This window comes from Myodes glareolus, chromosome X (genome assembly GCF_982192425.1).
Source record: "Myodes glareolus chromosome X, mMyoGla1.1, whole genome shotgun sequence".
NCBI lineage: Eukaryota > Metazoa > Chordata > Mammalia > Rodentia > Cricetidae > Myodes > Myodes glareolus.
This window is the reverse complement of record NC_142053.1, coordinates 48,111,414-48,126,939: the sequence shown is the minus strand read 5'-3', so window position 1 is coordinate 48,126,939 and position 15,526 is coordinate 48,111,414. Positions and strand designations below refer to the sequence as shown.

Here is a 15,526-nt window from a genome sequence, read left to right as displayed (position 1 = left end):
AATTTCTGGAATAACATTTTTTTTCTTTGCTTCGTAGAAACAATTTAAGTGTTCTAAGCACCTCTTTAGTGTTAGTTAGCTAGTTAGTTAGGGCTTTTAGACATTCAGTAGACTCCAGAATCCATGATATCAGTGGAGTTTTAGTATTGCTCTTCACTGTGAGACAGGGCAACTTAAAATTTCCAAGCATCAATTTTCTTCTTATAAAAGTGAAAATCGGTGCTAATAATATCAGTTTCATTGGGTTGGTATAAATACTAAATGACATTATGCAGATGTTATTATTGGTATGTATTATAAATGAACAATAATTGTTAGCTATTAATCCTTTATAGTTATTAATTACATTACAAAGATTTAAGGGTGGTGTTTAAAATACATTTCTTCTCCCTAATAGTCTAGAGGTACCATTTATATACCAAAAGGCTGCATACTCATCCTAACTGATTTCCATAAGTACAAACACTCCATCAGAACTTCTACCAAACTACTAGCTACCACATGTGATTAAAACTAAAAAAGAAAAATCCACATTTAAACACTGATAAGGATTTTCTAGGACATTATTAGTTGTGGGGCTGGAGAGATGGTTCAGTGGTTAAGAGTGTTTGGTGCTCTTGCAGAGGAAATGAGTTTGGTTCCTAACACCCACATTAGATATTTTACAATCACCTGTAACTCCAGCTTCAGGGGTTCTGATACTCTCTTTTGGCTTCCATGGGTACCTGCACACACACACAAACACATCATCAAGAAAAATTTTAAAAACCTTTTTTTTATAAAGGTTAAAGTTGTGAAATCTTTACCTCAGAGTACACCAACAATTAAGTAGTTATTCATAATCACCAGAACAGAACAAAACAAAAACACCTTTAATGAATACTGGCCGCATAAGTAGAAACAAAGGAGAAACCAAGCAAGTAAAACACAACCCTACCCTCAAATTGCTTATACTCTTTGTTCCAAGAAAATCCAGTCCTAAACTGGGAACTAGGACAGATCAATACCAATGAATCAGATATAAATCAAGAATGTGCCAAGTCTTCTTCCGAAGAATGTTGGAGGCCTTGAAATAGCAGAATAGGCTACAAGGTAAGAGGCAGAATCTCCGGTAGGAGTTGTTGCCTTGAAAGATGATAATGGAAAACACACTCAAACAGAGACCTGAAATGCCTTATTGTGAACTGGAACAGGAGTAAAAATTGTGGCTGGATTATGCAGGTAGAAACTCAGGGAATCAAATGATTCAAGAAAGGAAATATTCATATAACAGCCTGTCCAGCCTAGACATTGGAGAAGACCCATAACCAACAACAATGTTCTTCTAGTTTGCAAAGAACATGCCATTCTGTGCAAAGCCTCGACTGAATCTAGGATCTGAATCTCCAATACCAGTCATTAAGGAAAGAGTGATTTATCCTGCCATAATTATTAGGTTCTTACCAAAGGATCTGTCACTCACTACTGAGCTTCAAAAAAGCCTGGTAGCCTTCTGGCTTTTTCTGAGATAGCAGCACAGAACACTGACTGGTTCCAGAGTTGCTCTGGTTCCAGAAGGCATTGTGGTCAGGTGCCTATTCCCCTACTTTATTCTTTTATCTTATACAGTGCCTTTAATATTCCTATTCAGTAGCATTTTCAGGTTTTGCCAAGAACTAAGTACCCAAAACTGCTAGTGGGTGACAAAGGAGGTCTTTCAAGAAACCCAGGGAATCGGGACACTACAGGGGTGTGACACAAAAACTCTGCAAATCTCTGCAAATGTCAGCCTCACACTTTACTCACCCAGGTCAGACCCTTCTAAGGCCTCTTTTTTTTTCTAAACAGAAATCACCCTCTCACTTCACCAAAGACCTAGAAGAGCCCTTGCTTTGCCAGTTGAAGCAAATGCAAGTGCTGTCTCTAGGTTCCTCCCCCACTCTCTAACTGAGCTATGCCAGCAAGCAGATCATTACCACCATGACGAGCCAGTCAAGCATTGTGCTCTACAGCATTTCAGTGTCTGTGGGCTAAATACACTTGTAGTAGTATTTCATGGGAAATGAAGATCCTCTTGAATTCTAGTCTATAGCTTGGCTTTATTTTAGACCATGAAATAATGTGATGCCTAATGTGAAATAAGTAAGAAAATTATCCAATGGCATTGCAGATGCTTCAGAGAAACAACTTGATATAGCAACAATATTAAGACAAGTAGCCTTGCTTATCCCCACCAGGAACCACTTTGGCTAGAGTGAGGAGATAGTGGATGTGTACTGGGACAAAGGAGGTAAACACATTCTTTAGCGGTAGACAGGAGTGCCTCCTGCACTTCCTGGTAGCCTTTAAGATATCCCATTTGAGTTTTACTGCCATGCAAGTAGTGCATGAGGATTCAGCATTTCTTTGGGCATTTCATCACTTGGGCACACCATTTGCCCAAAGATGGGAAGTGCCCGACAGAGAGCAGGGAGGTAAGATAACTCGCTCAGGCTCAAACAAAAAGATAGAAGCATAACTTGTACTACCACCTAGGTCTCCCCCAGCAGGGAATGTCACTCTTACATAACCTGTGTCATTGAGCAAGAATAAAATCCACCCCAGTGTGCACAGACACACATGCACACAATGCACATGTGCATGCATGCACACATAAACACACACACATATACACACAATATCTCTAAGAACACTACACCTATAGAAGGGTTTCCTGAAGTTCCCGCCTCTAAATTGTCTGAGTCTTAAGTTATTAATAGCAAAGTATCTCGTTGTTGGGGATAGCAGATGCCCTGGGCATTCCCATTGTGTTTAACTCCTCCCTGCTCCCGTTCTTTCCTTCAGGCTTTCTAGAAAATCTGATACACACTCAGACACACACGTCTACATGGATGTGGATTCATCCACCCTCCTGCCATACAGGAGTCTTGAAGTTCTTAAAGTAATAATCCTAAACCACTTTTTCTGGGGTAGCTTTTCACTTGCATTCAAAATGGAAGGCTATAACCTACGGAGTGGGCCAGTTCTCCCCATCCCGAATCTCAAACGTTCTCACAGGTTTCTATTTTTCCCATCCCTCAACCTTGGTCTTCCACCTTCAGAAGCCTAATTTGTTCATGATGTTCCGCTTGTTCTCATTGTCAATGCCGCCCAGTTTCAGTTCCACTGAGTAGGGTGGAACTCAAATTCCAAGAGAACCTCAAGGCAGAATTGTCTGAAGGATTACAGAAATTCCAAGAGGGGGCATCTACAACTACTTCCAACCCATATGGCGTCACCCCATCTTCCGAGCCCTAGAGTTTGCGAGCACCATTCCAAAGGCACTTGCACCTGCTAAAATTCCCTGAGCTCTGCAGGGCTCTAAGCTAGCCAAAAGAATCAGCCATGGTCGCCTGTGAGCCTGCCGCTCCCCCCACCCACCCAGTGCCCCTCGGAAGCTTCCTGGTTGGCCCCCTCGTCAGAGGCCAAGATCCAGCAGAGGCCGGTGTCAGCAGGATCGTGTTCCTAGGCGTTCTGGCCGGCTACCCACCTGTGGAAGAAGAGCAGAATGGAGAGCATGGTCTGGTCGATGTTGCGGTTGCAGATGCCCTCGTTGATTAGGTAGCAGGGGTCCCGCAGCACCGGCTCCAGGGAATCCTGGCGCATTATGCTGTCGAGCTTGTCCGCGTTGAGGTTCTCGAAGATCAGCTTCTCCTGCAGCTGCCGAAAGTTGCTCACGGTGGGGCTGCCCGGGTTCCTGTCCCCGGGGCTGCCGCTCTGGACGTCGCTCCGATTGGCCAGGTCCAGGCAGCAGTTGCAGCAGTCGAGACCGACAGGTGAGCGGCAGTCGAGCTTGGACTGGGCCATCTTCTTCTCAGGCTTGGGGGCTGCCTGCTCGGCGGCGGCGAGGTCAGGGGCGGCTGGCAGGTGCGCGCCCGCCGAGCTGGCCTTTTGGGACTCCAGGGTGCCTGAGAATGACAAGCTGTGAGGAGAGTTGGAAATTAGCGCCTAAAAAAAGCCGGGCCACCTTCGGCGCGGGCCCCCTTCTGGCTGGAGCGCTCAGGGTGCGAAGAGAAACAGCTGGACAAACAGCTCCCCAGCGGATCCCTTGGGCTCACTTCCTCCTCCTCCTCCTCCTCCTCCTCCCCTTGGTCTGGAAGCCAGGGCCGCTCCCCTCCCCTTACCCCCCTACCCCGCCCCCCGCCGCCGCCACCTCTACCCTCCTTCCCCTGAGGTGCCACACGCGGGGCCCTCAGGCGCAGTCCTAAGTTTCCCAAGTGCGAGCAGGGCTCCTGGCGGACCTGCCGCGGGCAGGAAGGGCGGGCGGAATGGGAGAGCCGCGGCGCGCCCTCGCAGCCTCCGGGCCTCCGGCTCCCGGCCTCCGCTGACCGAGCGGCGGCAGGAGCCCGGAGCGAGCGGGCAAGCTAGCAAGCCGCCAGAGCCCGGGCGTCCGCACCGGGCCGTGACAGCACTTATATGAGCCCGGAGGGGCAGGCGGAGGACGGTCCGCCGCCGCTGTCGCCTTGAGGGGGCCGACCCCCTCCCCGCCGACGCGCTGAGTCGCCCCCCCCACCCCCGTCCCCTTAACGCCCACGCGGTCGCTCGCACCGTCGCCCGCCCGCGCTCCTGTGGAGGCGCCCGCTTCAAGGTTTGCTCAGCCGCTCGGCGCTGGGTGGCTCGGCGCTCAGCGCCTTAAACGTCCAGACCTCCAGGAGCGCGCGCGCGCCGCTCTCCCCCGCGAGAGAGGGAGAGAAGGGGGGTGGGGGGAGCGAACCGTCCCGGCCGCACAGGTCTCCCGCTCGCCGGGAGGGCCAATGGTGCCCGTCCCGCCGCTGCCCGGGGCTTCCCCGACAGGACGGCCTGAGGCGCTCAAGGCCGAAGGTGACAGGGCCTTTAAACGGCTGCCGCGCCGCGCCGCGCCGCCCGGCTGCGGAGAAGTGCAGAGGGAGTGCTGAGAGCCCCGGCCTCCTCAGCGAGCGACTCCGGAAAGTTCCAGAAAAACAGCATGAGTGCCTAAGCAAATGCCCCGACTCCAAACTCGCCGAAAACACGCCCGAGCTCTCGGTGCCCGTCACACCTCACTCGGCACCCCCCGCGGTGCTCCGTCCCGCCGCCCGTGCCCCGCTCGACGCCATCTCCCTTAGGTCCCGCTGTCGCGGCGGCCGCGGGCTTCCCTGGGGCCTCCCCTGCTCCCTCACCGCCGCCGCCGCCGCCGCTGTCGCTCAACTCGCCCGTTTCTTCTCCCGCTCTTTCCGCTATGTCTGTCATTTAACGTCTCCCCAAGTTTTTTTTTACCCGTTTCTTCGATTTCTCTCACCATTTCCCCTTCCCCTTTCTCGTATTTCTTTTCGCCCCTCTTATTTCTGGCTGCCCCTCTGTTTTTCTCTGATCCTGCTTCGACCCCATCCCCTCATATTTCCTTCATTTTATTTCCCCGTCTCCCCCCTTCGCCCCACATGTCGGCATTCCCTCCTTCTCCTCACTCATCTTTCCTGTTTTTTTTTACCCCCCAAACTTGTTCTCCCGCTTTTCCGAGCCCCCCTACCTGCTGCTTCAGGTGATCTGTCGCCTTCGCTCTTGAAGAGACTTCTGCACAGCCGCCCGCACGCACAGTCAGAGAGGAGTGATGCGTCCCGTAATGGCGGCGGAGGGATCTGGGAGAATAAACCTCCAGCGGAGGTATAGCAAGAGGGCACATATAGGGGTCACTCTGGTGCCCTGGGTTCAAGCCCCTGCTGTCGACGTGAGCTTCAGGGACGCGCGAGCCGATCAAGCAGTACGGCTTTTAGGGTGTCTGGGAGCTTAGAATATGTTTATCGTGGAAGACCGAGCAATCATTGATTCTTGGGAATTTTTTTAAAAAAAAATCCACATTATTCAGTTTTTGTATAAAACTCAAATTTCTATTCAGTCCAACTCCCTTACAACTCACCCCCACCCCCGCCCCCTTCATTCTCTTCATTCATGAACCCCGGGCATTTGAAATCGAGCAGTATATACTGCCATCTTCTGCCCAAAACCTGAACTATGTTCTCTCGGTACCTAAGGTTCAGCGCTGTGAGGAGACACTACAGGTGCCTCCTGGTGGAGTCCATTGGGACGCCAAGTCGAGGCAAAAGGCTCTCTATTTCAGTAAAAGTGAAGTTCCAGTTGCCTGAACCCTGCTAGACTTGACTTAAATACATTTCTAGCCTACCGTGGTGGAGCGCATCTAAAGTCCTGACTACTCGCAAAACAGAAGTAGGAGGCTCATTTGTTCCAAGCCTGCCTGAACTAAACAGTGAGACTGTCAAAAAACCAAACCAAGCCAAACCAAGCAACAACCAAAAAACCAAAGCAATCCAAACCAAACAACAACAACAAAAAACCCCAAACCCACCCCATATAAAACCAAGCCTCAAGCCAGACCTGTTACCAATTAGGAGCAAAGTGCGGCCAACTAATTCCTGTTCCCCAAGTCCTTCTGGCTCTTCCATGGGGTCCAAAGTGTGAGTAATTGGGGAAGGCAGTACTCGGTGCTGTAGTGACGAGAAAATCCAAACCTTCTTCTATTTCTGGTTCCGGAGAGGTTCACAAGGCCCAGGATGAAAGAGGCCGTGGGGGTTATCCCAGAGAGCAGTTTAACTGAGAGTATCCTCATAGACTAAGAAACGGCTATTTGATTTTCACTTAAAAGCCCGTCACGTCATTTTACTGCATTTTCTTCTTTCTTCTCTTTTTTTTTTAAACGTTCTTGGATAAAAGCCAGAGGAGGTAGTAGAATATAAAATTTCATCTGCATTGTGTAGACTTATAGTCTACAGAATTGTTTTTTAATTACAGTGTTTATTATTTTCCTTCTTGTTTATAATTATTTTATGTTAAATGTTATAATAAAATATATTAGTTCCACAAATGTTTATTTGCGTTCTGGGAACAGCTAGGCCTTTTGCTTCTCTGTTTGCCTGAACCCTCTTATCTTTGTGTATAACCTTGGGATGAGGCCCCGGTGGAACTATTTCCTTCTCAGCATTTGGCACCATTAAATTCAAGATTTTTGTCCCCTTGACATTTCCCTGTTGTAGTCCTTGTTCTCAAGGAGTATTGTTAATAATTCAGTACAGCTTTGCAAACCATATCAAGGCTGATCAAGAGCAAATAGAATTAAGATACAGACCAATGTAGATAGTACAGAGATAGAGTTCAGAGCGCCGGCATTTGTGTGCGCGCAACTTCAGCGAGCAAGTCCAGCTCGTGTTGACAGACTGCATACCTCTGTGAGGGAAGGCTGACGGAACCGGGCCCTCTTGACTCTCCTGTCTGAAGTCTTGCTTTACTGACATACAGTCGGGTTGAGAGATTCCAAACAAATGCTCTTGCATAAATTCAGAGAGCAGGCGTCTGGGGCACTAGTAGGCAAAGATGGTGGCTCTTTTGGGTGAAGCAAAAAAGGGAGTAGAAGAAACACCTACTTCTTGGATGGAGTCACTCAACAGCCATTTACTGTGTGCTTGTCCTGTGCCAAGTACAGCATTAATAAAAATTCAGAGGTAAATAAGATCACGTCAAAGCTCCCCACACGAATTCCTGCTTCAGCTGAAAAACCAGATTTACAGACAGACAAAATACTACAAGTCTAGCTGAGTCTGGGGGCACTGACCTGAAACACCGGGTTTTGTGGAGGCTAAGGCAGGAGGATTAGGATTACAAGTTCAAGGCCAGCTTGAACAACTTGCTCTCTCTCTCTCTCTCTCTCTCTCTCTCTCTCTCTCTCATGTGGGCACAAGCATGTGTGTTAAGAGTTGAGGATATAGCTCAGTGGTGGAGTATTTGTGTAATGTGCATAAGGCTTTAGGACCAGTCATCAGCACCTTAAAAAAAGAAAGAAAAGAAAACCAAAGCCTACCACTACAAGAGGTAAATGATAGGCACTTGGTGCTTCGGGGGAAGGCAACTGCATGTCCTGGAGAAGGTGGAGGAGAGTGCTTACTTTGGGGTGAATGGGCAATGTACACATGTTCCTTGTTTGAATTATAGCAAAGATATACCCCAGTGAATCCATCCTGAACCGAAAATATCCTAAATAAAAAAGTGGAGTTGCTACACTTAGTCCACTGAGCAACATAGCTTAGCAAACAGTAGTCCATCTGACTTTCCTAGTCTTCTGGCTTACTGGGAGCTGCCCATCATTCAAATCCTAAGTTTGAAGTAGAGAATAAACTTTGATTTTTTTCACCATCATAAAACAGAGAATTTGTGAGTAGAACCATTGAAAATCAGGGACTAGTGGAGAGAGGCCTGTGAGCGAGAGTAGTGGGTGTGTTTGGATCCTGTGTGAATTGCAAACGAGCTTTGTGTTACTAGAGAAGCTGAGAGTTGGAAAGGGACTCAGAGCTCATGTCTTAGGGACCCAGTGTAAAGCATTACAAACAATTTTGCTCTGACCTTAGTGTGGTGACTTATACCTGTAATCCCAACACTCAGGGTGATTTGGGCTACATAAAAGATCCTGGCTAAAAACCAGCCAGCAGCAAACCCATCCACTTCATAGATTTGCCTCGCTTTAGGTAATTATTAAGAAAAGAGATAACTATTTTTTATTGTGCCCTTACTATGTGCCCCAAATGTGCATCTCTCTCTCTCTCTCTCTCTCTCTCTCTCTCTCTCTCTCTCTCTCTCTCTCTCTCTCTTGTTTATTTGTCACAACAATCCTGTGAAGTAGATAGGTTTGATTTTGGTGGTGATGTGACCTTGGATATGTTAAAGAAACTCTCAGGCTATACAAGGAGTATATGATGGAGTCGGGGTTTGAACTTATAATTTCTTAACTTCAGAGCTTGTGTTCTTATCCATTGAGTGACTTTTAAAATGAAGGCTTATCAAATATTTACAAAGTGTAATGCCTGTTTTAAGAAGATTGATCGTTCACAGAAGCACATAGACATCCAAAGATTTCCTGACTAATATATTGAAAGATTTTTATTTACACTGTGGAGTACCGGGAAGGAAATTAGTGACCCTAGTATAATATTATAATAGCTGAAAATTTGAAGGGCCGTCATGAGCCAGGCATTATGTCCTTTATATGCTACCATACAAATTAATTTTCCCAACAACCTTCTGAGTTAGATGCTATCATCAGTCTCATTTAATAGATCAGGAAACTGAACCACAGGGGACAGGATAACGCACACCTGGATTATAAGTACACACCCTTTAAGCACGTATAGTCTAGTTAGGTTCAAATCAATATACCCAAGGGAGCTGTAGGCAAGTTCATTTCATATCATCAATACTCAGGTTTGTTAACTTCTCCTCACAGAGGGAATCAGATTCATTAAAACTCTCACACACTTTCGTATCACAGATTTATAAAAGCTGGGAATGGTAAATCTAGATCAGGTTCACAGCCTTTTTTTTCTGTTTTGTGCCACACATCCTTATGACAGTATAGGGAAGCTTATGAACCTCTGCTCAAAACAGTGTTCTTAGATAACACAAAATAAAGCACACAGGGTTACAAAGATAATCGATTGTACTGAAGCGAAGATTTCAAAATATACAAAATAGAAAATTATGTAAGTGCTTGTTAATATAGTAAAAGCAAGATTCTAGATGCAGCTTTGATAACCATGATAAAATCAGTATAATGGCTGCTAACATGTTTAAAGATACCCACAATAGCCGTAATGTGACATAAAACTGTTAATTATTTCTGGGGCAGGAGAGATGTCCCAGTCAGTAATGTACCTGCTACATGAGAACCTGAGATCAGATCTCCAGCACCCACATAAAATTAAAATACATTTTGTGGGTGGACTGAGGGTAGGTGGGGTTGGGAACAGGAGGAATCAAGTTGTGGGGAGGTAAGGGAGGAAATACTGGAAGAAACAATTGGAATGGGGGGAATTTCAGGGGTGACATGGAAACCTAGTGCAAGGGAAACTCCTAGTAAGAGGGGGGTGGATATTGAGCCTGAGCCGGTCATTTTCTGAAACCAAGTAAGGCTTCCAGTGGAGGGATTGGGACACTAAGCCTTCACAAAACCTTTGACCTACAGCTTGTCCTGCTTGCGGAGTGTTCTGGGACTGGACCTTAGCAGAAGTGTCATCAAAGAGACCAGAGAGACTTCATCCAGCAGATGCAGAGTTCCACAGCCAAACATTAGGGGAGACCTGTGGAGGAAGGATTAGAGGAACCAGAGGAGTCAGGAACACCAGGAGAACATGGCCCACAGAATCAATTGTCCAGAACTCATGGGGGCTCGCAGAAGTCAGTGAACCTATAGGGATCTGACTTAGGTCCTCTGTATATGTGTTATGGCTGAATAACTCGGTGTTCTTGTAGGATTCCTAACAGTGGGAGCCAGGTGGTTGCTGAGTCTTTTACCTGCTTGTAGGACCGTTTTCCTCCTACCGGGTTCTCTCATCCAGTCTTGATGTGATGCTATGTGCCTGATCTTATTGTAGCATATGTCGTGTTTGGTTGATATCCCAGGAGGCCTGCTCTTTTCTGAGGAGAGGCAGAGGAAGGGTGGATCTAGGGGAGAGGGGAGAGACTGGGAGGAGAGGAGTGTTGAAGGATATTCAATCACACTATGGACCCCGAGTTAGCATTTGCATTAATTAAATAAAATTAACCTTGGGTCAGGAGGCTGAGTTAGCAACTAGTTGACAGAAAGTAATCATAGAGCATCAGAGGGCGTCTGAAAGAGATAAAATGACATACCGGAAGTAGTAGGGAGGGGTTTTGAGTGTTTTTTTCTGTTTTGATAGAGTGGAAGAACAGGCTTTTGGGAGACGGCAGCAAGGAGAGAAGGTTAACTTGGTGCTCCTCAACCTCTCTGAGCTAGCAGGGTTTCGCCCCAGCCTTTGAGTCCTGAGTTTTCGTTATAAGTAGAACAATAGAGATTTAGTTAAAGCTACCTTTAGCTGCAGTGGCAGAGCCCGCAGGGAAAAGAATTCTGGCCAGGCCCGAGCAGCCAGGAGAGAAGCAGGCCTGTAACTGCAGGGTCCCAGCTGCTGGCTGAAATAGTAAATTAAGGTGCAGCCACTGTGACAGAGATAAAACGGGGGGGGGGACTGCAGTTGGAATGCAATATATGAAAGAGCAACAACAACAACTACAATAATAATAATAGTCACTAGTGCCCATTGAAGGCGTAAGTCACAGACAATCCCACACCAGTTTGGAATTATGATTAATAGAATGGTTATTTATTCAAAGGGGAAAAAACTTACAGATTACCGTCCCAGACAACAGCCCCTCCGCGCGAACAGGAAAGGAGTCCAGGGGCCGGAAACGGAGCCGGAAGACAAAGAGAAAGTGGAGGACAGCCGCTGCTTTTTTTAAAGGGAGAGACCACGCCCCAATGGGCTGGTAACTCAGCGGCGATTGGCTGAAGGAGCTGAAGGAACTCCCACAGCATCTCCCCCTTTTGTTTAAGTAAGAGAGTTCTAAGCCTACTACGCAATTATATATAATAAGTACAAACCTACGAAATTATATACAATAAATACAAATATCCTATTCTAACTAGCTTAAGTCTTGTATAACAAATAACTTGGCCAAGTCATGAAAGGAAAGTAACTACATTTATATAATCTTCAATCCCATCGAAGATCTGAGAAGGGAAATAATGTTATCTGAGTAATTAGGAAGTGCAATCAAACAACTTCCAGAACATGTAACAAATCGCAGAGACAACTGGCTACCTGGACAAACACCCAAAGTCACATTTGCAGCGTTGAAGCAACCAACTTTGGCTAAGGCCTGATGTAACTGACATACCATTTTCAAAGGCAAGAAACTTCAAAACTATCTTACCCTGTCTTGGCAGGATATGACAGTCTTGTTTTATCCATTTACGGATATTCTGTAACTCTGTCAGTAGTTGAGGTATAAGCATTTCTTTACCCAAAGGCCAGTTCTGCCAAGAAGAAAGGCTCCAGGTGGAGTGTCTTTGGTGCTCAACATTCTCTCGGGCATAGATCAGTGTTGTTAGGAGTGATTGTGTCTCCCTACCATAGAACTCTGAATTAGATTAAAGGCCATTTTTTACAGCTCTTTGAAGAGGTTGAAGATTATCTATCTATACTGAATATAATCTCTATATATCTAAAGAACCTGATTAGTCTAATTATAAATGACAAACTTAGATGACTGTTGATCTATATAATTTTCAATATCTATCTAACTTAAAGACTGAGATAATAAACAAGTGTGCAATAAATGAGGACAATGAGACCTCCAAATATAAACAATGTGCAAGTATACATTGTAATATGTTAAATATATATTAATACATAAACAATATATAAGTATCTTAATCAGAGGTAGAAGTGTACAATGCAATATGGTAAATATACATATATCAATACAATATATATATACAAATACATAAAAATGTTTTAAACAGAGGTAGAAGCATGAAGCATGCATGCATAAAATAGTCAACATAATTTAACTTTGTATCAATATATAAGAATCGATACCAATATGTTTGTCTAAAAGCAATAACTCACAAGTACAAATCTATTTATCCCATAATCCAATTATCCCTCCTTTTTTTTTTTTTTTTTTTTTTTGGATTTTTGTGTGGACATGGTATCACAAGACTGGAAGCCTAGGCAGAAGGTGAGTGGAGTCTGGAGGCAAGCATCCAGGTGTCTGTGTGTGGGGGCAGCGATGGTGGCTCTTCAGGGCCTCTGGTCAGCCATTCTCGGCACATGTTCTGTGAGGAAACCCTATTTCCAGGGATAAGGTAGTAAATGATCTCGAAAACAACTTCTGACCTACACACGCACACACACACACACACACACACACACAATCATACTCATACACACATGCACTACACATCTGTGGACGTACACGCACAAACTACTATTGATTTCTATTGATTCCTACCTACACACTGGTAGTACTATGACTTGTTTGCCTTTGTAGTTGAAAAAAATATAAATTTAAGTTGGAGACTGATGAAGATGAAGATTTAATATTTTTTTTTATCTAAGTACATTTTCTCTGGAGATTTCTAAAAATCCCTGTTCTACACATTTTCTATGTAAAAAAAAATTACAAGGTACAACATACGTGTGTGTGCTGAGAGGAAAGGACCTGCAGAGAGCAATGAGAGGTAACTGGGATGCTGGAGACATGGCTCAGTGGGGAAGAGCACTGGCTGCTCTTCCAGAGGACAGGAGTTTCATTCCCAACACCAGCAAGGCTGTAATTCCAGACCCAGGGGATCTGATGCCCTCTTCTGGGCTCTGAGGACACTGCACACATGTAGTCCACAGGCATAAATGCAGGCCAAACGATACCTTGTATTATACGTGTAGGAAATCGCCAAAATCAATTTTTAAAAAAGTGAACATAAGGAGCAGATTTTTCCTAACTTTTATTGATTCTTTGTGGATTTTGATTCTGATCCTACTTATTTCCCCAGCCCCTTGCATCCCCCCTCTGCCCTTTCAACCTCCCCCCAAAACAAAACCAAATTTAAAAGAAAAAAAAACAAAGAAACAAAAACAAAAACAAAACAAAACAGAAACCGTCATGGAAGCTGCCGTGTGGCCCTGTGAGTCACACAGTTCACCCTTTAGTCCATTCATCTTTACTTGCAAGTGTTCATTGCTCTGAGTCACTGGTCTGGCTCAAAGCCTCTGGTTTCTGCTACACCTTCGATACTGGGCTCTCACTGGGGCGCCTCTTGGATGTCCCGTGTTGTGGAGATTCTGCAGCTTTGGATCGGCAGGTTTGGCTCCTTTACATGCTCCAGCAGTTCATCGATGAGGTGGATGTCGGGGTAGGCCTACTCATAGTCCCAGTTCTGGGTCTGGAGTGGGGAGGGGCCGGTAGCTGAGTTGGCCAGCCCTCCGGCTCTCTCCCTCGTTGTCCCTACCTGGGCGAGCTCTCCAGCACTGTCTTGGCTAGCTCACTGGTGCAATGCAACCTACAGAAAACGTCGAGCAGGACAGTTCTCTTGCTCTTGGGCCCTCAGACTCGGGTTCCTCACCCTCACACCAGGGGCCAGTTCGACTGTGTTCACCCAGGTGGAAGGCCCTGTCTCTTGATTGTTGTAGGGGGAATGTGGGGGGGTGGAGAGTGGGGTCAGCTCTCCTGCTCTCATGCCTTCAGGGTTAGTTCACTTGAATCCAGGCCAACAGGGTCAGCTCTAGTGTGCTGCCCAGCCAGAGAGCAGGGCCTGCACTTCTGTGTGCTGCAGTTGGTGTGGAACAGGATTAGTTCTCTCTGTCCTGTGATCCCTGGGGCCAGCTCTCTTGCCTGCCACAGGTGGGCAAGGGGTGGACGGCATCTTTCACCCATGCCACCACATGACCAATGAGGGAGTGGGCAAGTCAACTCGCCTGTGTCCTGACCACAGGGTCAGCTCTAGGGTGCTATCCAATTCTTCTGCTTCAGTACCCAGTGATGGGCAGGGACAGCCATCCCAGGGCCACAGAGGGCGAGACTGGCTCAACACAGCGGAGTTCCAATGAGTCCCTGTGCTAACATGGCCCATGGACACCATCACAGACCCCAGCTGCAGCCTCGGCATTGACTAGAGTGCTGATATCACCATGGGCTACTCAGATCAGTATGGCCTGGACAGCAGCATGGTCCTCGAATACCGACATGGTCTCAGGTGGCTGACCAGACCTCAGTCATCCACACAGCCCTCAGTGGTAACAGGAGCCATGGAAATAGGAGAGAGAGAGAGAGAGAGAGAGAGAGAGAGAGAGAGAGAGAGAGAAGGGTTCATGGACTGGGGAGAGAGGTGGATCTGAAGAGGTGACGGTGGTGAGGAGCAAGCTGAGGCAAATGATCTGCTAGACACCTGAGTCCAAGGTGATGGGTGATGTCCAGGCCAGTGACCAGGTCTTGGTCCAAGGCTCTGAAACAGCCCAAAGGGCCCTGACCGATGCCACCCCCTCATTGGTCATGTGGCGGCATGGGTGAGAGAAAGATGCCGTTCACCCCTTGCCCACCTATGGCAGGCGAGAGAACTGGCCCCAGGGATTACGGGACAGAGAGAACTAATCCTGTTCCACAGCAGCTGGGTTGATAGGCCCAGACATGGCCTTTGGCAGCAGCCCTAGTCAAGAGCACACCATGACCCTTAGGTGACAGCACAGGTCACTTAGGTCAGCATGACCCTTGTGGCAGCATGGCCCACAGACATTACATGGCCACAGGTTGTGGCCTAGACCCTGGGTATCCATTTGGCCTTTTGTGATAACATGGGATAGGGACATGAATCCAGACCCTGGCTGTGGTAGGACCATGGAACCAGACATGGTCCTTAGGAGCAGCCCAGGCCAGGATGTCACCATGACCCCAGGTAGTGGCCAAGACTACATACCTCTGCATGGCCTTCAGTGGTGACAGGAGCCACAGGTATCAATACAGGGCCCTTTGGGCTATTTCAGAGCCTTGGACCAAGACCTGGCCACTGGCCTGGACATCACCTTGGACTCAGGTGTCTAGCAGGTCATTTGCCTCAGCTTGCTCCTCACTACCATCACTTCTTCAGATCCACCTCTCTCCCCAGTACATGAACCCTTTTGACCCCCCCTTCTATTTC

The 15,526-nt window shown here is 46.9% G+C and overlaps 1 protein-coding gene across 2 annotated transcripts in view; it reads right to left on the bottom strand.

The window, feature by feature from the left end:
- The window catches only part of Tsc22d3 (TSC22 domain family member 3), a 61,962-nt gene extending 56,314 nt beyond the window's left edge, over window positions 1-5,648 (bottom strand). Inside the window, exons 1-2 of one of the 2 annotated variants that reach the window (XM_048428477.3) lie at window positions 5,504-5,648; window positions 3,509-3,940 (exon numbers count right to left, since the gene is read on the bottom strand). In XM_048428477.3, the coding sequence (XP_048284434.1) occupies window positions 3,509-3,825 (317 nt within the window). In that variant the 5' untranslated portion in view covers window positions 3,826-3,940; window positions 5,504-5,648. Of the gene's footprint in view, window positions 1-3,508; window positions 4,000-5,503 lie in introns of those variants that run through there. The other variant, XM_048428479.3, reaches the window with a different exon arrangement.
- Between the last annotated feature and the right edge of the window lie 9,878 nt (window positions 5,649-15,526).